The 25,681-nt window shown below is 36.5% G+C and overlaps 1 protein-coding gene across 1 annotated transcript in view; it reads right to left on the bottom strand.

The window, feature by feature from the left end:
* Nucleotides 1-2,922: 2,922 nt before the first annotated feature.
* The window catches only part of CEP192 (centrosomal protein 192), a 96,593-nt gene continuing 73,834 nt past the window's right edge, over nucleotides 2,923-25,681 (bottom strand). The window contains exons 43-53 of the mRNA XM_076328963.1: nucleotides 23,912-24,084; nucleotides 23,439-23,562; nucleotides 20,129-20,234; nucleotides 18,519-18,723; nucleotides 16,638-16,717; nucleotides 15,636-15,731; nucleotides 13,962-14,081; nucleotides 9,999-10,120; nucleotides 8,963-9,086; nucleotides 8,434-8,492; nucleotides 2,923-3,419 (exon numbers count right to left, since the gene is read on the bottom strand). Coding sequence (XP_076185078.1) covers nucleotides 3,281-3,419; nucleotides 8,434-8,492; nucleotides 8,963-9,086; nucleotides 9,999-10,120; nucleotides 13,962-14,081; nucleotides 15,636-15,731; nucleotides 16,638-16,717; nucleotides 18,519-18,723; nucleotides 20,129-20,234; nucleotides 23,439-23,562; nucleotides 23,912-24,084 — 1,348 coding nt within the window. The 3' untranslated portion in view covers nucleotides 2,923-3,280. The remainder of the gene's footprint in view (nucleotides 3,420-8,433; nucleotides 8,493-8,962; nucleotides 9,087-9,998; nucleotides 10,121-13,961; nucleotides 14,082-15,635; nucleotides 15,732-16,637; nucleotides 16,718-18,518; nucleotides 18,724-20,128; nucleotides 20,235-23,438; nucleotides 23,563-23,911; nucleotides 24,085-25,681) is intronic.

Below are 25,681 nucleotides of genomic sequence, written 5' to 3'. Positions count from 1 at the left end.
AGCTAAAATATTAGAAGATTACCTATCCTTCTTACATCACCTGGAATCATTTTGATTTGTCTTATGAATACAAGTATAGCAATATAATTCAAACAGCCAAAACAACTGCTGCGACAAGTGCTCTGGGGATGTTCTCCAGCACAGAATCTGGTCATGGAGTTACCAGCCTGTAGCTTCCTCTTCACACTGCAAAGAAAACCATTGTTACTAGAAGTGAATCAAGCAAAATGGGCTGCAAATAGCTGCCAAAATATTTAGCATCACCTGCAAACCAGGACTCCCTTGGATAACGAGGGCAGGTCATTTGCTCATACTCATTCTTCAAAACATGTTTCACCCATATATATATTTACACATTTATACACACACACGAGCACAGTTCAGCAGAGAGTATCCATAGCAGCACATTCTGCACCCTTTTCCTCCCTTACGTCCAATCCAGGTGGCGAAATAGGAAAGAATACATAAGCATTCCTCCCAGTTCTTCTCTCTCATCTCAAGAATTCCAGAAAAGCCCATAACAGAAGCGCGAACAGAGTTCCAGACAGCAGCCCTATCACAGGAACAGCACACACAGACAATTCTGAATTTAGACCAAATAAACAATTATCCAAAACTAGGGTTTCTTATTGCAATTCAAAGGTGCTCTTTTACAAAGACCACTATTTAGGGGGAAATTCTCCGTGACAATACTGACAGCCATTTCAACTCCTTTGGCACAGACAGAAACAAGGCATCTTTTTAAAGAGGCTTGTCTTATTAATATAGAAGGAACAGAGGCTGGTCCAGCATCAAAGTAATGACGATTTAATTCTATAAGATTGAAATTTAGAGGTAAAATAATCTGGAATAAACTGATATCACAATCAATCTTTGACGAAAATTTTGGATGTGTTCTAAGTTATTTTATCCTTATGGAAACCAGTGTTATGAAGAATCTTAACACAGGAGGGACTGTCATCTAACCTTGTGGAAATAACTACTAAAAATGTCCCAATGAATAGTAAAAGGTACAAAATCACATAGCTCTTATTAACAGATAGTGATCCTTCCTCCTCAGTGATCCAGTTTCCTTATTAACAGACAGTCATCTAAAGACAGTTTCTACTGAGAAACCAAGGTCCTTGAGAAAAAGGTAAAGGTTAATCAATCCCTCCAGAAACTGGTTCAGAAAACCTACCATAAAGTTGAGCATGTAAGAGTAAACTGCAGAGCTTATTAAAATGTCAGGTTTAAGTGGATAGTCAAGAACAGCTGCTACAGTTGTAAATGTATAGTGAACATGACTTCCATCAACAACAAATCACAAGCCTTCTCTTCAATAATTAAGACTTTAACTACATTAACATGTAACATGAAACAACAGAAGAGAATCTGTAGAACAGCTGGAGCTAATGACCTGAAGTCCATACTACCTGCATCTCACGAGGATTATTCTAGACTAGCAAGAGGCAAGGACAACTTTAGAACAGAGGGCAGCTGGAAGATATTCAACTAGGAAATGCAAAGGCTTAGAAGATAGTGACATTGAGCTTGGTCTTTTTTCCAGCTCTGGAAGAGACTTCTGATTGTGCTTCTAAAACTGAACCAACATAGGCTTTTGGACACTGAGGTCTTCCGCAAATGAAGCGGCCAAGCCCGTTGAGGTAAGGCAACAGACAGAAGATTCCTTCCGTTCCAATTCTGCATTCAGGAGAAGTACACAGGCATCAACTAGGGAAACATGCAAGTAACATCTGGCAGAGAGAGGGCAAGAGGAACATGGTCACAGTATCTAGCAGACAGGAGCTTACGTGTTGATGGAAGAATAAGGAGGTGGCAAGTCTTCTGATGTCTAGTTTAATTTCTTTTAGTAAATCTTCCCTTCCTTGTTTCCAGACTGTTGAGAAACGAGGTTTTATAAAGAAACGGCAGCTTTAATATACTTTAACATAATACTGGTGGCGTGTATCAAAGGCAATGCACTGGGTACTTCAGGTTTTTCCTCCCAGTTTTTTCAAATTTCAGTTGTTTGAAAATGCAGTTAAACAATCAATCAATCTCATATTGAAAGGAATTTCACTCACATTTCTACAAACCTGAAGAAAGGAATAATGTACATAAGCTATGACAGAACTATGCTGCCAAAAAGCTGCATTTCTAGCTTAAGGCAACTTCAGACATACAGCTCCATGCTACAGAAATAAAATAGCAGACAGAGCCAAGGCTACAAAGGACATGGTAACAGTGGGTAAGCTGATTGTGGAACTGTTGTTCATTGAATCCTACAATATGGAGAGCACTCAACAAAATTAGAAAGAAGCCAGTTTAGCACACAAAAAATAACTTTTTTTGAAAGAGCACACAGTGAACTTTTAGAGCTTGCTGCCACACAAAGTTGTGGAAACAAGGTGTCAAAAGGGTTCAAAAAGGTAAATAGATAAATTCACAAACAGGTCCATAAATGGAAAAAAAAGGGATAGGTGGGAATCTACCTCCCATTCCTAATCCAATGACTGCAGATGCTGAGGAAATGCAAGCGAAGTGAACTGAAGGCAGCAGCCAGGCTTATGTCATGTCTCAAAGCAACATCTTTTCACCGCTGTTAGAGGAAGAATACTGGGTTAGATGAATTGTTCTGGAGGGCTGAAGGCAGTATTGCTTATGTTTAATTTACACTGTTTTCACATTGTTAGAGTTAAAAACAATGCTTATGCCTGCCACTGAACTGTGTAAAAAGTTAAGGGCTGATTGTCAGATTATCAATCTGGTCCCAGCTTTACCAGATGGAGACATGATACTAACAGGCCAGCTTCTGTACTGCAATCCGTCCCCCTGCTCCCCAACAGCCCCCGAAAAACTAGCATTGCCTAAGAGCAGGCAGCTTGATCCCTTACCTACAGCAAGGAATCCTCTAACCAAAGACAGAAACCAGGTAGAATCAACTGTTAACACATAGATTTTATTTCTGTATTTACAATGCTTAAAATAAAATATATCAGTATCTAGCTATTCCTAATAAATGCAAAAATAGAAAACTTCCCTTTTCAACAAAAGTGCAGAAACATAAATTAGAACATGATAACTTTAAAACATACAATGTTATTTCTCAGTGTTTTTACTTTGAAAACAGATTTGTAAAACAAGCACCATAATTCATCTTACAGAAGACTTTCCATCAAAGCAGCATCACAGGGCAAAACAAGTAGGACGTTAGTACGGAAATGTAATAGCAAATCTTCAAATATTTTAAATGACAAACTGTTATAAATTATTATAAACAGTTATAAAACTGTTCTGACTATTTTTTTGCAATAGCTTTACCACATAGTCGAATATTAACTGAGCCATATTTGGTCGTCAGCACAATGAAGAGACCTTCAAATTTTCCTTCTGCCTTTGGCTTGAACTGGACTGGCACGTTGATGTAATGATGGGATCTGTAAAAAGGCAATTATGTGCATATTCATTGTTAATAAACAAGTAAATCCTACCAGATAGAGAAATTCTTGTCTAGTTTTGATTTTCACCAAAATAGTATATTGGATGTGCACTGGATCATCAAGTTTATTTTTACAGATTTGATTATCTATTATTCTTCTGAGGGACTTTGATTGTTAGGGTCATTCTTTCCTACTGATTATACGAAGTACTGCAATACTTCATTGCTGCTAGTTTACCTAGATAAGTTTGGTCTGCCTCTTTGCAATAATATTGACAGTGCATAAGCTATATTTAGAGCAAAGTTACTACATTTCATCCCTTCAGAAGTCATGTGACAAGTACACTAAAATTTCCAATTCTTTTGGAAATCCCACCAATTTGAACCTAGTAAAATAATTTCAATTACTTCTAATTGTCTGCACATTAACAAATATTTTGCTGAATCATTGCAAGTCAATATACCCATCCTCAAAGAGTGTTTTAAAGATTTTACATTACACCTTTTTAGGTTATAGAATTCCTCTTCTATTCAGATTGCATAAAAACATACCAAATGTAATGGGTGGCTGTCTTAATTGTCAAAAGCCTAGAGTGAACGCTTTAAAAAAATATAAGCTATACAACAAGCTGGAAATGCTGAGTGGCAGTCTATTAGATTCCATGGCATCCAATGGAAATATCCAGCACTAACAGACAGGTAACAGTAACAGGCACTGTTCCTGTGTGGGAGCAGTTGCTGGACGTTTTCAACTTTGGAGCTGGGCTCTGGCTGTGCTGAGAAGGAACGTATTGGAATAAGGAAAAACGAACATCACTTAGACAAAGAAAGAAAAGACTGCTTTGTTTTCTTTTATTGCAGCTTCAATTTTCTCCCCTTAACAGTATTTAGTATTATCCAACGTCCTCTGGCATATGATTATTTTCCCTACTTTTTCTTATTTCATTCCTACCTTTTCATATTCCTTTCCTCTACACTAATCCAACCTATCATAATCAGTCTGTGCTCTTACCCTTCTCCTACATTTGGAAATCATAATATTGGCCCTACATATAAGCCTGATCCCAGCCTCATTTGTTTAGTATCATCCTTAGTGCTAAAATAGCTACACTAGCAAATGTATTTTGATTCTTTCTTTTCTTTTTTCTTTTAAAACAGATCCTGGTCAATCAAGTAACTTTCAGAATAAAGACTGGTATGTTACTGTATTTTTTTAATTGGGTTAATACAAAAACAAAGCACTAATTATGTAGTACTGAACTACAATCAACAATACAGCAAAGGAGTACAGCCAGATCAGGGTTTCATGTCTCATACTTGATTGACGAGTGTTATATAACAAACCTGGCACGCTCTGTCTCTTATCTATCTATAATATATGGGATGAAGATATTTACTCAGCTTTATTTTTAAAAATCCATTTTATAAATGAAGAACATCAGTATGACTATTTAATCTGTAAAAGATGCATTATGTTAGAAAACACAAATTTTAGTAAGAATAGAGTCTGAAGCTGCATACAACCAGGCCACCTGAGAGTTTACAAAAATAAAAGTAAACTCAGCAGAAAGTCAGGAGGGATGCACAAGTCTATATCATCTCCAAAATAATATATGTATGCTTCCTTACATATCCTAACACTTACTCAGAAAGAACAATATAACCAAACTCAAACTTATATTATCAAGAACTTAGCAGTGAGTTATGTATCACTCTTTTAAAGATATGGCCAGATCTGGCTGTCAAATATTAGTTTCCAGAACACATACTATATGACCTCAGTGATACTGAGGCAGAGCACACTTTCTTAGCTATATTCAGTTCCATCTGACCTCTAAATTCAGGTGTCCATTTGGTTGGTGCTATACACATTATTGTTCTTCTCTAAAAGCAGAATTAGTCAGACATTACTTAGAGTTTGTTTTGTAGCAGTCAGTTGATTTCTCACAATCGGGATAAGGCTCAACACACTTGAATCCTTATGCTTCCTAATCCAAAGGGAAAGATACTGTTTTCATTTTCTTCAACTAACAAAACGGAAAAGTTCAGACTCCAGCTACTACATAGCATAAATGTTCTTATAAATGAAGCAACCTGGAGGATTTTTCTGAAGTACAGTAGCCAGAAACTAGTCAAGAAGAATAGTGTCAGGACAACCAGAATTCCCCTGCAATTAACTGTTTTTTTCTTATTGAAAAGTTTTACTTTACTTCAAACTTTTCACTGTGCCTGCAACTCAATTAGTCTATGAATACTATATGGCCTTTACAGGTTGTTGCATCAGTTTCAAGTGGTATTTCTAAGAAGCCAGGTATGTCTGAAGCCTACTTCATAGACAAACTAATACTGTAGTTTTCTAAACACAATAGCAGCCATAGGTAAGTTTAAAAGGAGCAGTATGGGTAAGCTGCATCTAAGCCATAGTAACCAGATCTATCATCAATGAATAGTGACTCCTGACACCCAGAATGGTGGCTACCGGAAACAAAAATAAATAGTCAAGCAAAAAAACAGTTTTACCTTTTAGTAATATCTGAAATATATACTACCCTGTAATCAACTTATTTCAGATGGCTTCTGAAGGCAATACAATAGAAACGCCTCGATTTTCAAACATTTTTTAGGTAGGCATAACCTGGTAGTCCTTCCAGAAACAGAACTTAGCCAAAGGTTTTTAAAAAGTCAAGTGTTTTTTAATGTTTCACCCATATGTTTACATCACTTCAGAGTCATCTTGTTAAAAGTATTCTCTCTGCAGTAGAAAAAATTAAAAGATCTACTCTGTCAACAAATAGAACTCCTCTTCTGAATGCAAATTCCAGACAGAATTCGTTCCCACCCATTCTTTGCAGGACTTATAATATTAGCTAAATGACATCTCTCTGGTTAAAGAACAAAATACATGCTTTGAGGTATTTGGTGAAGATTATTAAAATTCCTCCCCCCCCCCCAGTTTTGGTTGCAAGATACTGTATTTGGATAAAGCCCATTACTATTTTCAACTGAGCAAACTGCAGTAAAGGAACAAGCAGTGCTACGTATTAGTACTTGTGATCACATAACCAAATGAACAAGAACTGGCAAGCTACTATACCAACTTCTGAAGGTCAGACTCTTGATGCTGAATACAAATACAAACTTGCAATTCCATCATCCGGATTTAAAACTTGATTACATAGGATTGCTTTCAAATTTGGCCCTCAAAGTAAAGAGCATGCAATAGACCGTGTTTACTACAGGACATTTTTTTGGTCCAAAAAAAACATAGGTAGGTGGTACTTTCTATTTTTACGCTCTTATTTACAGACTAATATTCCAAGCTCCTGCAAACAGTTTTCTTATCCAATTACTTTTGAACATTACTTTGTAAAATGTCCAGTTAACCTAGTTTAGATGGAAACAGTTAACATTGGCTTTCTTGAAACTCTCCTTGATGCTGTTCTCAAATAAAAGCCATTTAAAGAAGTTTTTAACACTTTTTTAAAAGCATCTATCCAAGTCAAGTAATTCTTCTGTGCTTTATGCTCTTAAATGGGAGAGCTTCTTCAGAGAGCTATGCTGACTTCAGGTAAATGAATTTTAAAAAGGCTAGGAAAGGCCAATATTTACAACTGGAGAAAAAACAGCCAAACTTACTAGAAAAAAAGGTTGTAGAATGTTATTAGAAAGTGCAGTATATTCCATTAATAACCTTTAGAAATGGTACACTGAATTTTAAACTTGTTAACTCTACTGTGGATAAAAGCAATAGGAGTTTATTATCTCTCACAGAACATATACCAAATAGCTTTTACAGCATTCCTCAAGAATATTTTTGAAATATTTAAGTGTCTTCCAGCAAAATTACTCATCTTTTTTTCCAGGAACAATCAAGTCATCCTGTCCTTTGTCTGCAGCTGTACAGCCTCAGACAGATCTAGCTAGTAATCTTTATTTGGATAGATTTTATCTTGGTCATTGCTTCCATAAAACACCCTTCTGTGCCGTCTGATGTGACATATTTAATAAAAAGATGCCAGTTAAATAGAAACACTGGAACACATGCCTTAAACGGAGTTATAACACTTAGCACTGAAAAGCGGCCTTAAGAATACCTTGAATACCTGTGGCTAACACCACCACAGCCCTGTCTTTATAATAAATGCTAAGTATCATTGGCAGACACAAAACTAGATTAGGAGCCAGTGTATCTAGTTCCATTTACGATTTGGTCACAATTTCTGTTCTGTATATCATTAGTTTCCCCATCTTTAAAACGGGGACCTGTTTAAACACTGGGAATGTATGCTGTATGACTTCTAATGAAATGGTTGCATTTCTGTCTTCCTGACAATCCCACTGTTACAGATGAGCACGTGAGATGCTGTACTTCTTGAAGAGATGACTAATAGGACTGTCAAATACTTGTTGTAATGAACTCTAAAGATAACTGGGTTTATTTTGAGGGATTGTTATCACCAACTTGAAAATTCCTTTTATGCAGGTAATATGTTGAAATACTTGGTATGACCAGGCAATTCCACTGGCTGCTCAAACCTTGTATTTGCAGAGAATCTTCGATGCAGCTCTGCAGGTTTGTCAAATTACAAGCATGATGAAAGCAATTTGCTTGGTCTGTTGTGCAGAAAGTATAAATGGAAGGAATGACTTGATTGTGCACAGCATGCCAAATGGTTAAATGAAGCATTAGGCTTAGCATTAAAAGCAGCAGCACTGTTAGAAACAATTTGCAGGGAAGAAGTTGGCAGATGCAGAAATAACTGTGTGGGCTCATTCTGCTTCGAACCAAGATTACAGAGTACAGCTTAGCAAAAAAAAAAAAAAAAAAAACCACACACCACACCAAAAAAACCCACACATGCAAAAAAACCCAAACCTTTAACTAGACAGCCAGAATGTTGGATATTTATATCTACATTTTAGCACTGTACATACAGAGAAGATATTTATCTTACTAAATTACTTGTTTAATTTTTTTGTTAGGAGAGAATGTTAGCATATGCATTACTCACCTTAGCAAGTATTTCGAGTGCTTGATGTAGAAAGGCTCTCTGGGACTTACAAATTTCAGCTGCAATTTAATACAAAATGCTTAAAAGCACACTATATCTAAGCCTATCATATTCAATTTATGACACGCTTAAGATAAATCAGGTCACTTACAAATACAGCTTTACATAGACCCAGGGTTTAAAAATAAAGCAGGCCCACATTTGCGCATAGTAAGAAAAATTCATATCTCAATATTTTAATGAAGTTAAAAAATAAAATAAATAAATCAGGATAATAACAAATCTATGCAGACTATAATCTATTATTTTTTCAGTTGCAAATATATTACAAATACACTCAGTGATTCAGTCAGAAGAAAAGAGAAAAATTGCCGGAGAGCAAAATTCTTCAGATATAATATTGACTTTTGAAACTAACAAACTAAGACTTGTACTATCACAATCTTCTGTCAAGAGTAAAAAAACAGTGCAGTTGAACTGTTGGAAGTACTTATGAAGATGTATTTAAAATAAAGTCTGTCAAACTTACCAAGTGTGTTGTAAAGGAATTATTCCGCAAGTTGACCTTTAATGTGCAGGATTCACCAACTCTAGTTGGAGGAAAAGCGTACAGGTCTTCTGGTGCATATACCCCTCGAGTTATCTCATTTTGTCTGATTTGAAAAAGGGATTTAAGATATTAAGATTTCCTACTTATATGGTCTGGATATATTGATTGCATATTTCAAGATAACACGTGTATTTTCTGAGACTAAATCAGGAAAAAATTGAAAGATCCTGAAGGCATCAACTCTCACCTTAAATTTTATAGGCAATACATTTTAGCCAGAAAGAATAATGAAAGCATCACTGTGGCACAAATATACGTACATTTACTTATACACACTTTCACAATCTGAATTTTTCCCCCATATGCTTTACTAGAGAACTAGACTCTTCTCATAGATGACATGTTTAACCAAAACATTTTACTCCCCTGCCATATTCACATTATCCCATAGTAAAAGAACTGGAAATCAACTTAAGACTGAAGAACACCAAGGTTAAGACATGCAGTACAGTGGTCTTCCCAGAAGTGACTCTACAGGTCTATGGACTCTCCAAAAGGGGAGTATACAAAAAAGCATACACAAGATTCTACTGCTGATACCAGTTCATTTACAACAGCAAATCATGGTTAGGCAACTTAGAAACCCAACTGAAAAGAAAAAGCATGGGAGATTGAACAATACAAAGCCATAAAGAGGTTTGGCAAGTCTGTTTTTTGCAGTTGTTTACTCTTTAACATCGAATCATAGGATAATTCAGGTCAGAAGAGACTCAGGAGGTCTCTAGTTCAACCTCTTGCTCCAATCAGGATCAGCTGTGAGGTCAGACCAGGCTGCTCAGGACTTTGTCCAGTCAGATCCCAAAAACCTTCAAGGACAGAGACTGCACAGCCTCTCTGCGCAGCCTGTTCCACCACATAGCTGTCCTAATAGTAAAAAAGGTTTTGGTTGTGGGGTTGCTCCCCCCACCTTTACCCAGTTGCAGACTCTCTCATTTCAAGTTTTGTCCATACGTACCCTGCTTTAATTGTACATGCTTCAGAGTAAACCTTCATTTCTGGTATAACTGGAAGCTCAGTTTTTGTGAGGGCACTTGCAGAAGGTTTCGCAATTGAAGTTTCATTTTCTGTTTTAGTACCCTATTAGCAAAAACAGAGAAGCCTTTAAACTTTGCATTCAAAAGTATTTAAGTATTCAATTGGTCATTTCCCTTACCCAACCCAAGACTTATTTAGAGTATAATCTTTCAGAAACAGTAGAGTCTGGATCATTGAGACAGAAGCAATGATTTAGGAGGAATACTTTAGCAGGCTTCTGTGTTTTACGAATACTTTATTTGTTACATGCCAGTTCACAACAAACTAGCAGTGCAGGTGGAATCTTGAGAAGGCTGCTAGCAACGAAGATTTTACTAAAAGCCAAAACAAAAAACAACTCCTCTGCAGATATTCTGCCCATATGCCTCAAGAACAGCAGTCAGCTGAACAACTGCTCAGAAAGAAAGAAGGCATAAGTCATCATTACAGTTTGAATTCTCACAACAGCAAAAAGCTTTGTAATAATTTGGTATTACGAACAATACATCCTTCTCAAAGAAATATCTCTCCAGAGAAACAGAATCTGCTAATGCATTATATGGTAATTGTTACATTCAGAAATTAGGCCAAAATATTTACCACCGTCAGGACCCCCATTCGGTGTACTCTAACGCAAGGAGACCAGATCACCCTAAAGGAATACTTTGCCAAATAGCCAATTTCAAACTCTGCCTTGTTTAACAAATCTAGCCAGATACTGTTTGGAGCCCCTTGGGTCACAACATCTTGAACAAAGTTAAAGAACCAAAAGAACCTCCTACACTTAGGGTTGTACAACATTATCTCAATTTTTGAAATGGTGCTGACGTTTTAGACAAGCAGTTGATTCCCTTACGCAGAGGAGAGTAAAAAAATAGATTCATCTTCAATAGAGCTGCTATGACAAACTTGTCTTTTAGACATTCATTTCTTCCACTGAAAGAGCTGCTAATCAGTCTGTCAGAAATAGCAGAAGCCAAAAAAAAAAACCACTAACACCTTAATTTTAAAGAATATTTTTCAGTTGCAAATAACCCATGAACCACAGTAGAACCCAATACATAAAGACAAGAAAGGATTTGTACATGTCTTGTTTCAAGAGCTTTTCATTTTTCATGTAGTGAAAAATGGTGGGTGTCATGCCTCAGTATTATCATTCAAATTCTAACTTATCAATAAGGCAAGTTTACTGCATGAGAATAAGGCACATTATGGAAAATGATCAGAAGTTCCCCCAGTCTTTATAAGGCCATCTTGAAGTACTGCATGCTTTACCATAGCCCATACTGACTTTTCCTGTTTCAAATGAAAGCAGTATGTTAACACTGTCCAAATGGTTACAATTGAGTGCTGTTGTTCCAAAGCAACCTCAGGAGCATAGAAATTTGTTTAGCTTTAAAATTTTAATTATTTTGCTCACAGAGTTTAAAAAGATTTTTCCTCCTCTCATTTCTGGGATACCCAAAGAAGATGAAGCTTTGTACTGCTGATAATAATAATCAAATCAGAATTCTTAGTTAGCAGTATGTTTTGTGCTAAGTATTAAGAAGTTCAGCTCAGTTTGCTGCAAAGTGATACATTAAAAAGTTACGTGGTTACACAGCTAAAGTACATAAACGATGTAAATTAAAAAGTGGTATGCACTTAACATTTGTAATATCTTCAAACAACAGCGGAGATACTTTATGCAGTCCTCAACTTTCTATGTGCGAAAGGAGCAATCAGAACTTAGGTGCTGCCTCAGCCTTCTGGCAGGTTCTTGCTAGTTCCCTGTTTCACCCAGAAGGGACCAATAATTAGACCGAAATACCAATCCAAGACTTCTGTGCACAATGGTGATACTCTTAGCTCAATGATCTTAGAACAATACCCGATAGCAGCCTAACGAATGTTTCTCAGGAAAAGAAAAAAAGTAAGTTTGAGTATTGAGAGGCTGGGGCTGCAAAGCACAGGTAGAATCCCTCCTTTGTCTCTGGGATCAGTTTTGGAGACATGATCTTCTGAGCTCCTGACTATGGTTTCCAGTGGTGGGGACTGCAAACACATGCAGAGCATAATCAAAGTCACAGTTAATTGTTTTTTCAGGAAAAAATGGAAGTGGTAAATGCCACTGATTTTCCTAACTTCACCTTGTTCTTTCAGTTCTTTCCTGAGCTCTTCCAAATTTCTCATTTCTTTTGAAGTGGTGCTATAAATAAATACCACTCAGTCACTCTGAATGACAGTCAGTCAATCTTCCCACTTCATTCTATCAAAAGTCACATTAACCAGAGCCGTAACCCTCTCTGTCTCAGCAAACCCAGCAGGATCCAAGTCCTTTTCAAAGTTGTAGTAACACAGTCTAAACTCTTGATCCCTAGGACATAACAGATTGTAATTGACTTTTCTCGACTAAAAGTGGATCTGATTGAAAAGCTGTAACAATCTAAGCAAAGGTTCTGTGTTGACCCCTCTTCCAAACAAATGTATAGTTCCTTACCTAGTTGATAAAGTATTTCCCTTTCAAATCTTTCAAAATGATCATGACATATTTCAAGTATTTTCTACAAATTTCTTCCCATATGCACAAAGAGATGCTGGAATGATCTAATTGTTAACAGCTTTGAAAAAAATCAAGAGGAACAAATCTGACATGGTAGTTCAAAAACATTAATATCAAGTTGTGCCGCTCAAAGATATACACAACTCTTGACAACTAGTCATGTTTTAAAAGAATTCTTCAAAACTCTAGATTTCTGATAAAGAATTCATCTTCTCTCAATTTCAACTAGCTTTAAACAGACAAATGACATAGACATTTCCCTCATTTTAAGGAAAATTATGTTCAAAGAATTAGATGAAAGCTGAATAAAAAACCCTCCCAAACCAAACATTATACAGGTCTCAAGTCTTCACACCAAAATTAGAAGTCATTTAACATATACTTTTTTAACAAGTCCCTTCTTCAACACAATTAACTACTGGGAAGAGCAAGGACCCTACAAAATAAAAGGTAAGGTACCCCAACAAGAAGGGTAAGTAAGGTTCCTACTACAGAAACAGATTTGGTACTCTAAAGAAAGATACCAAATCTTTATCTGGGCTGCTTAGAAAAATCAAGTCAAACTCTCTGGAGAGGACAGCAGAGCATATATAGCAATCATGCAATACTGAACGTACAAAGCTTTTCACATTCAGCTCATTTAATTGATCATTAGAATTAATTCTTCCTAATAATAATAGATTCTCTGTCCTATGTAGACTGCTCTTGTATGGATGGTGAGGTAGGGATTAAAAGCAAGGTAAAGAGACAGAGCACAGAAAATCTGTTCTAACTCCCAAACCCTGCCTTCCAAGCCTCACCATAAAGTTAGAGCTGAGGAACAATAGGGGAGCAAGGGAGAGCTCAAATCCAATCACTTCCATGTACAAATCTCAAAAATCTCCCCCACCTATGTTGTTATTCTGATAAAATACTCAAACAGATTCTATCAGAGACACATCCATATCTCCAATACGGATATTTGAAAACTCCAATGTTGCATTAAGTTACTTATTATAGCAAAGGTCAGTTACTTTGCTATTTATTTACAAAAATACAACCAATCCACTTAGTGTCTGATACAAACAAATCTGCATCTACAGAAACAATTCCCACAGAAGGCAAGTTTGTCTCTACTTTTCCTGAGCAAAATAAAATTTTACATCTTAAATGGCAAAAGATAATACATTATCACATAAGCAAGATGAAAAAGGTATTTTTGTAACATAAGAAAAACAGTACAGTATAGTCCAACAAAAATATCAGCAGGTTTTTTTTCCTCAGAATACGCCAGTGCATATGAGAAAGAGTACTGTAAAGTAAAATTAAGATGTTATCAAAAATTTGTGCTCAGGACAGCATTTGTAGCATTTATATACTCACTGCTCCAGAAAGCTGAAATCTTAATTTGTGTTTCCAACTAGGTTTTTCAACTGGGTGACACTCGAGGTCCCAGAACTGGGAATAATCCCCTTTATCTCTAGGTAAAAAGATTACAGCAACCTACCAAAACAAGAGAAAAATTTTGCAGAAGCTTATTAAAATAATCTATACGTATTCACAATTTTACCTACACAAAGTTACAGTTAAGCCAGCACAAAATTTATACACTACAGAACATACATTCCACACACAGATGATCTTGCACAAAACAATACAGCTCATCCTCTTTTGCCCACAAGAGAGAAAGTTCTGATGAAATAGGTTGTGCAAGCAATCTCGACCAAAATTTGAGTTCAGCTAACCTGCTTTAAGCAAAGTCAGCAAGTACTTGCACAATTATTTCTATTAGTAAAATGGAGGAGAAGGGGACCAGGAGGGGAAATACGCGCAGCTGAAAGACAGCAATACCTTCTTTCATCTGCCAGCTAAGCTGTGAACAACTGTATTCCTCCAGTTCCAAGTCAGTAAGCACACTGTGCTACAATTACTAGAAGGCCTGAAATGTAAACCAACTTGCAGGCTATACATTTGATCATCCTTAAGGGTCACCTATGTGACAAAGGCTTGTCTCTGTATAGTGCTGTACCAGGTTAATTCAAGAGTAAACTTGCATTGTTTTCAGAGTTGAGGTTGGGGGAAGAAAGAGAAGGGGAGCAGCAGATTAGAATAGATCACTACGACTGTATCTAACAGCCAAATATTATCATACCCACTGCAAAAAAACAGCAAATCGTGATAGCACGGTACCTTATCAGCTCCAGCCAACAGCCTGACATGCCAATAACGTAAATGTTATTCAAATAGGCCTGAACTAGGATTGCTAAGGCAAAGACAATTGTTTAAATTAAAATAATGTTTTTCAATATTATGAAATAACTATGAAACTGGACAGGAGTAAGTTTTTTTGTCTTGTAAATAGATTACAAGTTGCATCACCACAGGAATAATGTAGTTAAGGAATGCCATAATAATCCATAATGATTAAAAGATAGGTGTTCAAGAAGATGAATAGATAGAATTGAAGTAGCATTGAGGGAGAAGGTGAGGGACAACAGCCCCACAGAAACCCATTCAGTATGTCCTTGGATGTGCTTTATAATTGTGGTTATGAAACCCTCTACTGGCCAGGAGATAAAATTGTAAGTCAAATGAAACTAACTTCAGGAACAGACAACTGATCCTGAACAAGTATGACAAGACTGCTTCTAAGGAAGGGAAACTGGTTCTCACACCAATTTCATAAGAACCCAGTATTATTTGTGACTTTCTTGTGGATTTTTACAAAACATTTAAAAACAATTTTCTGTTCTAGAATAATTTATCTAAAAGAAAAAAACAAAACACAAAAACACCACCATGTTAAAGTCAAACTACAGATTGTATGAATTCTCAGGATCAACTCAGCTGACATTGTAACAGCTGTGTTAAGTAGATACTGACTACCTGATACACCCCAGAACCCAGATTTTGGAAGGCCAACATTTTATCATTATCAGATAAAGTATGACCAGCTTCAAAAATTCAACTGTTATTTCAGAGAATTTCTCATGTAAGTTCCTATTATACAACTGAGATATAAACATTTCAAGCATATTAGTGTAACTGTCAATTTACCTTCTCATCTCCATGAGCTTCAAGAGTACCAGAAACACGGGAACATCTGAAAGCGGAGTAAGTGACCCTATAAACACAACCAGTTCCATCCACATCCTGCAAATAAAGTTATGAGTCAGATTCAGAAGGAGAAAAAAAAAAACAACCCACCAAACAACAAAACACCACACAATACACCCACCCACACACCATCCTTGCAAAGGACTGAAGAAAATACACCCAATCAAGCTGCTTTCAAGTGAACAAATAATATTGACTCCCCGAAAGCAAATAAAGACTAAAACTACTACAACATCTATGCAGTCACCATGACTACTGACTTCCAGTTTAGAGGTGGTGCACTGGCTGGAACATGGCATACTCAGTCTTCTGGGCTACAGCGAAGAGTGCTACATAACCATTTTTCATCATTTCATGACAACAGACCATAATAATTCTAGCATAAAATCCAAGTGACCATCACAGCATTTCAGACTATCAAAAAAATAGGGAAGCATTTACAAATACCAATGGTACAGCTACAGTAATTGCACAGGTGACAGCAGTGTAATTCAAATATCCTTGACCTAACTCAAATTACCTCCAAGAGATACCATGTACAGCGTAATTCCAGCAGCACAAGTCTCAAAACAAGGCAAGTCTAACTTTCTGGAGCCAAAAGGGACACACATCTTTCATGTATGCTTGACTACTTAATGCAGTCTGGACAATGATACTGGATAAGCACAAGCAAACTCTATAAGCCAGTAAGTGAACCAAAAATTGTCCCACAGAGCACTGATTCACAGTCAGGGAGCACATTAGAGATGGGGGGGGGGGGAGGGGGAGGAGTAAAACATTTCCCTGATATGGACAGAAGCAAAAAGAAACTTTGTAACTGAGTTCATGCTCAAATATATATTCTTTCTTGAGGGTATGGAGGGAAAAAGAGAGCAGCAGGAAGAGAGAAGGGGAAAAAAACAAGATATTTGCATAAAACTACCAATGCAAACATTCACTCACTTTAACATAGGGTGGTGCAAAAGATGACAAATGCCACTTCACATTTTCATCCCCTTTATTCTCCATTTCCAGGTAACTCTCTAAAAGAGAAATATCAGACTAATACATTAAATGCCTTTGTTCCAGTGCTCAACTATCTTTAGTGGAAAGAGTTTAAACAGAAACTATGTTTCAAGACACACAGAAGTTTAATGGAAACAGTTCTCATGATGCCAACTTCAAGAGCAGACTCAAACAAAGCACACTGTCATAAAATTCTTGAAAGCTTACACAAAAGAAGTTTGGAAGTAAAGTCTTCTAGTGAAGAATCATATTAAAGATGCTTACAAGAAACAAAGTGAGACCTAAATCTCACCCCCAATAACCCTAAAACAATAATAGGTAATCCTCTAAAAGAACCTGAAGCATAGCAAAGAATACTATGTGAATGTATTGCTCATAGTAGGAAGTTAGCTTCTTATAAATCCAGAACATGACAAATAGCAGAAAGATCTACGTAACCTCCATCTGTCTCAGTTTATTGCATTCAAATTTTTTGGCAGATACCTTCACATATCAGTATACAAAAAAATACCAGAAAAACCCACAAGATACCCAACTCCCTCCCAAGATATTATTTGACTGTTCAGGGAAAAACACTGACAGTATTCTAGTTTGGGACCAATCAAATAAAGTTGCATCAAATAAAAACTGTTCTCATCCTAGTACGGATTTGTTACTCAGCATACATATATATACACACACACATATATAATGTATATTATGTGTGTGTATATATCTATATAAAAAAATGAAACCTCAATAGAAAAGCTTATGCTTGACTTGCAGAAAGGAGAATAACTACTGACGTTATCAGAAAATCCCAACTTTGACAGTATCCATAAGCATATTTCACACCTTGAAATGTGCCTCTTGCCAAGAATCAACAGGACATTTGTGAGATCATCTCGGTCTAGAGTAGCACTTCAGGAAGTTTAGCTACATATATATTATATGGGACATTTATAAAAATAGGAAAGGAGTATTATATTATACTCCTCTTTTGTAAGGGTGGCAAAAAAACCCAGATATAATTGAGAAATTAAGCCTTGAAAGTTCTAGTCTGTTAAATAAATATGTAGCATCAGTGAATCATTAAAAAAAAAATCTCATTACCTAGAAAAGAAAACTAAGCACTACCAAAAAATCTGGTATCTAGATAACAGAATGACAGTTTCATACAGTAATTTGGAGAATTTTAAGTATTACCGGCATCAGAAGCACAGACAGGATTTGAGACTCCATTATCAGCAGTGTCCTCCTCAATCATTAAGTACAAGACAAGGATAGCCAGACTCATAGCTGACATTTCTATGTCAGAACTACATGTAACATTGTAACTACTATGTAGAATATTTATTTCTCTGCTACACGCAGATGGATTTATCTCACATCTTAGGGACATCTACACAGATGAGCAGAATGAGTCTACTGCAGAAGTGCATTGACCCAAAAGAACATCAACAAAACACAGTAACCTCAGTGCCCTCTTCACCCAGGCACAGTATGGTTGCATTCATCATAGTTGCTTAAAAAATTGGCAACTTACCTGTCTGTATGCAAACCTATCTGTGGGAAAAAGTGTGGCTATACTGCATAAGAAGAAAGAAAAAAAAAACAACCAAGCAAAACAAACAAAAAAGACTTCTGAAAAAAGTTCCATCACAAGGAGTAACATTTCAAACTACAATCAGAAGAGGGGAACTGGTCAATTGCACTTATCAGGCTAAAAGAACAAAAACAAAGTCAAGGCATTCAAGTTCCCAAACATGCAATACAGTAAACAAGACCTCTGAACACAAGATACTACAGATGTTGCATTTACTAAGTAAGCAATATTACCTGAGCTTTGGCCAGGTCTTGTTTTAGGAAAAACAATGGTTCTGTTCTTTATTTCCATTTTTGTTAGAGGGAGCACTGAGAGAGGCTTTGCCACGTGAACAGTAGGACTTTCAGACTGCGGAGTAAATATATCACGTCTTCTAGATGGAAAGTCTGCTCCAGACACACTCTGTGCGACTGCCTCTCGAATTTGCACTTTAATAAACTTTTGCACAATTTGGAGAAAAAGAAAGATTTAGATAGTGAACATTGATATATTAACAAGTCAAACTATTTAGCTCTATTTCCTTTCAGCTTTATGTTCCAACAGAGAAAGAGTCTCATACATTAAATCACCAGGTATTCTCTAACTTCAGTTCACAAAGTTCAAAGATTTTAGGACAAGTTTAATTTAGGAGAACAGGAAAATTTACTGGAAATTTGCTATCTAGACATTTTAATTAAATAGAAATAAATTTAATCTAGTTAAATTGACAACTAATTGACAACTCCTACAATATTCTCTGCTTGCAGAGAATGGGAACAGGGCTGCCTCACAGAACGAGCTTTGTGTTCACTTCTGCTACATAACTAGCACTTCTAAAAAACTTCAGTTAATGCTAGTAAAATCTTAGCATACTTTTTGCTTAATTGGATAGGTAGCAAAGAAATGGCAAAAGCATTATCAGCTACCAGATCTCTTACAATTTGATTGGTTTTGCTACATTCTCTACTTTTGTCTTAGTAGGTTTCTTCTCTTAAATCCTTTTCTCATATTGTAGAACATAACATAGTTAAATATGTGCACAGTCTCCATTTCCTTCTCAACTCACTCTTTTCAACAACCTCCGTTTGTTTGGGGTTTTTTTTAAGACAGTTTCCAATTCTGTATCACCTTCCTTCATCAAGAAGGAAAGTAGATATGCCATTTTATCCTTTCAGTGTCTTTTACTTCTCTCTTCATGCAATGTTACAATTAACCCAAAATACATACTGACTGTAAAAATAAAAAGACAAGTGTCTATTTGGGGGGGGGGGGGGGGAGATTACCAAGGAGTCTTTCTGCTTTTACACTGATGAAAGAAGAAACTGTTGGCTTCATAAATTTTATTCATATACCTTAATTTAATCAGGGAAAAGTCTTGGATTAAAATGCATGAAGAGCAAGAACCTGTTCTAGACATTCTTTATCACAGACTTGTTGGCCAGAAGGTTAAGTTTACCCTAAGGGAGCTCAAAAGGAGCTATGGTGACTTGTCCAATAACCTCCTTTAACTTCTTTTAAAATATTACATAGACTACTTTTATATATGCATGTGTACATATACATATTTAGCATTTTAGAAAATTATGCGTAAAGCAGTGGTGGGTGTACAGTTGGCAATTCAGTCTAAGTGTTCACATCATAGTATTTTTTCTTCAGAGAGGAATGAACTAAGAATCTCAGTTTGCAGAACAGCATCTCAACTACTTTTTTTTTTTTTTAAAAGAGAACTTTACAAATTAGAGAGAATAATGGAAGTTGACAGAACTGCTGTCTCATACCTGAAAAGTTTTAGCAATGTTACTAGACCTTATCCAGCAAAGTAAAATAAACAATTGCAATCTCAACTCTCAAGTAAGCCACATACCTTTTGTCCGTTATCACAATGGATATAGATTAGGCCACTCCAAGGAATTAATGAAAGCTTTGTGGCAAGTGATGGATTAGGACTCACCAGAATTAGTGTACTGCTCCTAATAAAAGAAAAAAAAAATTAGCATGATCCTCACATTAGAATGATTATCTACCACAGATCTCACTAGCTCCCCCAAAGAAGAGATGTACTTTTAAGATAGCAGGTAAGCGAAGATCATCTAGAGATAGTTAAATTTAAGGTATTCAGATATCCAATACATTATCAAGCTTTAGTAGTCAGAAACTTAACACTAACACATATAATAAACTTGTCATTGATGATTGTATAAGGGGTCATAGGGAAAAAGTAAGTCTTACCTGTTGTTAACATATACAACCGGTCAGGCCATGTAAATCAGACATATAACTACATGTTTCAGGAAAAAATAAGCTTCAATACTAGTCAACAAGGGAATTGTACTGTTCAAACAAAGTATACCGCACACAAATTGCATTTCAAGAATCTTTTAAACTAATTCTAGCTTTAGAAAAGCAGCTTGCTTTCCTTCCTCCCATGCAGAATTGATCTTGGGAAAAAAGAAAAGTCTTTCAATGTTATCAGTGCTTTCTATAGTTATTTAGAGTAGGGGACACTGAAGAGTCTAAACTCACTCGAAGCAGTTATGGCATCACACAGTAATTTGACCAGCGAGAACATAAATTCTGATTTGCAATGTTCCATATTCTATACTAAAGACATTTAAATAAAGGAGGAATAAAGGAGGGGAGAAAGTACTGAAGTATTTAAAAAATGAGTACAAAATCACTGATGTAAAGGTCATTGGTTGTATGTTAGCAAAAGTACTCAAGCTACACCTGAAGAATTAGCTTAACAGGTCATTAGCACAGCACTTTGCATTTGAAAAGTTTAGTGTAGGAACAAGATCAGTCCCCATAGGAAAGTCAGTTCCATAATCCTTGTCACAAAATGACCATCTCTACAATCTTCAACTAACAGATGTTAATGGCCTTAAAATATTAAATCAGGATACTGATATTTCCTTAAAGAATTGTGGGGGTTTTTTGAATCTCAGCAGTTTTCAGAATCTTTTCACTCATGGTTCTCTCTCTCATGTACGAGCTGCATTCATGAGAGTATGATTTACTAAGTACACACAGTATCTGTTATCACAAACCATTCCACTGTCTTTGCTCCTACCAGCTTGTCTTTGACATTTACTGCAAACTTCTCATGCAAATCCAACTTGCATGGGGTCACAAACCACGTGTCTCTCAGAAGAGTCATATTCAACCTAAAGACACTATCTCTCAGTACTTTCATTACCACGGAAAGGAGCAGAGCCTAGGGAAGAAACGCTTTCCAAAGGTAGCTCTTGCAGCCTTTGGAGATTCCAACAGTCCCTGCTCCAAAAGTGCAATTCCTTTCACAGCACTTACCAATACTCCCAACACTGAGGCACAGCAACATGCCAGAGACTAGTTTCAATTCACCTCCACGAGAAAATCTCTTGGAATTCTACCAAATTCAGTAGGGACTCAGGACTTTATTATTCCACATTCAGGCAGGTTAGAGGTTGCCTTTAGCTCATTCCATAGAACTTAAGGGGTCTAGTCAAAATGAAACCGGGAGTGCTCTGCTTGCTCTAGCATGACACAGTCCTTGATCTTAGGACCTTCTTTCACCATCACTGAGAAATCAGACCTTCTCTTTTCCTGGCCTAAATCAGTTCAAGAATTCTGTCAGCTCCAGCCATCGCAGTGCATAGTACGAAAGATTCTGGCTGGCTCCTGTCCCGACAGGATGACTGCTCTTGGCACTGCAGGGAGATGGTCATGAAAAGTAGAAAACTGGGCAAGCGCTCCTTGCTGTGCTTAAGTCAGCTGTTCTCACGGGTCTGTTTCCTACTTGCAGGCCTCTGTTCTCGATCCAGACTACTTACTTGGATCCCACATGTGACGTTTCAGCTCATTGTTTTCCAGTGAAGGGAACACATCTTAAAATTATGCAGTGCAAGAAAATTGCTTGCAGAAGGCCTTCAATTCCCTCTTTTTAAGAAATCATTCCACAGACAGTCCTGAGTCTAGGGTATGAGACACTCGAGATGTCCTTACTTTCACAGCTACTGGAAAGTTGTTCATTGTTATCTCTTTTTGAAACCACTGTTCTTGGCACTGAATCTGCAAGGAGTGGCAGATATCCTAGCCCTTCCAGAGAATCCTCTTTATTTTGTTCTCACTCGTGATGAAAATTCCCCAGCAGTATATCCAAGAATTTATATACACATGAACATGGAGTTAAGTGTTTAAATGTATCAACTTGCACAGTGATGCAGGACTGAAAAGAAAGTACCTGTTCAGGCAAACATCTACAAAGTTAAAGAAATTACTTAAATAAAACTCAAAGCAAAACCTATTTTTTTGTGGAACATGAGACTTTTTTTTTTTTTTGGAAGATGAGAATACTTAAATAACAGCGTCTTAAAAGCCTTTCTGAACTGACCGTAAAAAAACCATAAATTTAGAAGTAAGAGCTGGTCAGAACTTTCAAGCATTTTATTGTGAAAGATTTCACTGACATTTGTGAGAAGTCTCACACACACATGCAGTGATATTAAGACTACTGTTCCAAAATACTGCTAATTAAGACAGGTGACCTGACACTGGCTTGTAATTCTTTTCATACCTACAGGTATTGAGAAGCCAAAGGTTGAGTGGCAAAAAACAGTTTTGTCAGAATACAAAAAAAAACCAAAAAACCACAATCAACTTCTGATGAATATCAGCACATTTGCAAAAGAAAATGCTAAGTCCCCAGAAGAGAAGCATTCTGTAAGAACTGTTATTTTTGGTTTTGTTTGTTTGTTGTGGGGGGCAGGGGAGAAGTCCTTTTTGTTTTTAAACACACAGGTCATTTTTAAACAAAAAACTATTGTGAAAGGAAATTTTTAAAAGCTTCAGCTTTGTTGACCATCCAGCTCCTGGAAAATTATGCAATAATAATAGTATTTCCAGGCACAGAAAATTCTTGGCCTCCAGCTAACTTTGTAGGTGACAGAAGAACATTCCCTCTATACAGAACTACAAAAGGATAAGGTCCTAAAATATAAAAGCTAGATTTGTGTGTTAGCTGACAAAAAGACTATACCCTAACTAAAATAGCTAGTTCCAGGGTATAGTCTAAACAAACTAAAATAAACTCCTAAAAACTAACTACAATTCCTAAATTAACTAAATTCCTAAACTAACTAAAAATAAATTCCTCCAAAACCTCACCACACTTTCACACGTGAAAAGAAACTTACTCTGGTTCAATAACTCCATGCTGTGGGGTTATAGTAAGGCAGTGAGCTGGCCATGAAAGCTCAAATGCCAACATCCTATTAGAATTGTTGACAATTTGTACATGTCCAGTATCCGCTGTTCCACCTGTAATATTAAAAAAAGCTAATATGTACAAAAATTCACAGAAGTGCCCAACATTCAGAGATGCACCAATTAAGATAAAGCATTTTCTGCCCTATTTTTACCTTCACAATGCTTTAAAACCTTCATTAAGCATGCAGGGCATATTATATCTACACACACGGGGCACACTACCTCTGACAATTTAACTGAAATTGTGTTCAAACCAAGTTTACTGTTTACATGTAAAACTACTGCAGCAATATTATTTGCCAAGCCACATTTACAATCACAATATAATTACAAACACAGTATACAGTACAGTTATTTTAGTACTAGAATGGTTATTTTATTAACTTCAAGAAATACTCACTAATAGAAGGAGACATCAAAGTCAAGTACTCAGGTTTAACAGCCCAAGTCTGTTGAGCATCTGATTTATTCTGAACCAGGTCATCAGTTTTTACAGGTACTGGAGGACCCTGAGGTCCTTTAACAGGAAGAACATCCAAAGTTGCATTGATATGTCTGACAGCGTTCTCAAATCTGAAAATAAGATTGCATTAAGCAAAAATAGTAATAAAAATAACTTATGAGTAATTATAATAGCCTACTTTTAGTATTTCTCAAAATTTAATACTGAAATGCAGTGTTCTTTACATGGGCCTTCAATTTAATTCAATTCTCCATTATTAAGAAAAAATTAATTCAGCAGCTATATCATGACACAGCTTTTTCACAGAATGTTTAGAAGTGGAAGGTACCATTTAGAATGGAAGGTATTAAAATAAATAATTATCTTCAGGTGATAATAAAGCAATATGCCTTCTCTATACATATTTTATTCAGATTAAGAAAGTACTGCAGAGAGAAATAAGGCAATGCAAGTTGTGTTTCACAGAATGCTGGAGGTCAGGAGGGACCTCTGGAGATCACCTAGTGCAACACCCCTGCTCAAAGCAGGGTCAGCTACAGCAGGTTATTCTGGACACTGTCCAGTCAGGTTTTGAATTTCTCCACAGATGAAGACTTTACAGCCTCTCTGGGCAACCTGTTCCAGTTTCTGACCACCCTCACCAGAAAAAAAAAAAGTTTTTTTCTCATGTTTAAATTTAGTTTCTTGCATTTCAGTTTGTGTCCATTGTCTCTTGTCCTGTCACTGGACACCACTGGGAAGACTCTGCCTTCCTCTTCTCTACTTCCCTATCAGGTATTTATACACATCGATAAGATCCTCCCCCTGCTCAAGCCTTCAAACCCAGCTCTTAGTCTCTCCTTGCAAGACAGATGCTCCAATCCCTTCATCATCTTCATAGCCTAGCATTTCACACCTTTGCTTGCAAAATACACGGCAGATAAGCTCATATATGAAAGCTAGGAAGTTGTTATTTTAGGATTCAGCATGTTTTCTTAAGTTAAAAGCTTAACTCACAACAAGTTTGTTTTTAAATACTAAAATAAAAGCAGAAATCAACAATTAAAGAAAAAATAGGTAACTTTTGCTCCATACAACGTTGTGCAAACATACAGCTCTTCTTCCTATTATTTCTACTCCTACTTTTAAGGCTTCTGAGAATCCTGACTCAGTTCAGGACAGCTGAACTAATAACTGTGAGAATTCATCCCTTAAGATAGCTATGGAGCCAGGAAGGCAACTGATTCACATAATTCCTTGACATGGAATTTCCTAACAGTCAGATTAGTAGTTAACATGCTCAGATCTCTTCCAAGAATTACAGTCTACTCAGAAAATGAAGATCCTCATGATGCTTAGCCAGGGAATAAATTAAAGTCTAGAAGAACTGATAAGGGTATCGATTGGAAAAAACAAACAACAACCACCAAATAAGAGAAATGTCCTGCTTGCTGCTGCAGATATTTGTTTCCAACCTCTAGCTTCGCAATCCCACTATGCCTAACACCTTGCCAGCCGACAAATCTGTCAAGTGTCCCAAAGTGTTCAGCATCTGGAGTTCAACAGGTACAAGGAATTCCAAGACAACATCTACACATGTAGATGTTAACACAACAGGACTAGGTAGGACCCCTTCTTCACCTATGTAACAGGATCTTGAGAAGAAAAAACACGAAGACTCAAGAAACAACCTATGCAAATATATTCCTTATAGCGTTTAAGTTAACC

This window comes from Aptenodytes patagonicus, chromosome 2 (genome assembly GCF_965638725.1).
Source record: "Aptenodytes patagonicus chromosome 2, bAptPat1.pri.cur, whole genome shotgun sequence".
In the NCBI taxonomy this organism is placed as follows: Eukaryota; Metazoa; Chordata; class Aves; order Sphenisciformes; family Spheniscidae; genus Aptenodytes; species Aptenodytes patagonicus.
The sequence above is the reverse complement of the archived record's forward strand: the minus strand, read 5'-3'. Positions and strand labels throughout refer to the sequence as shown.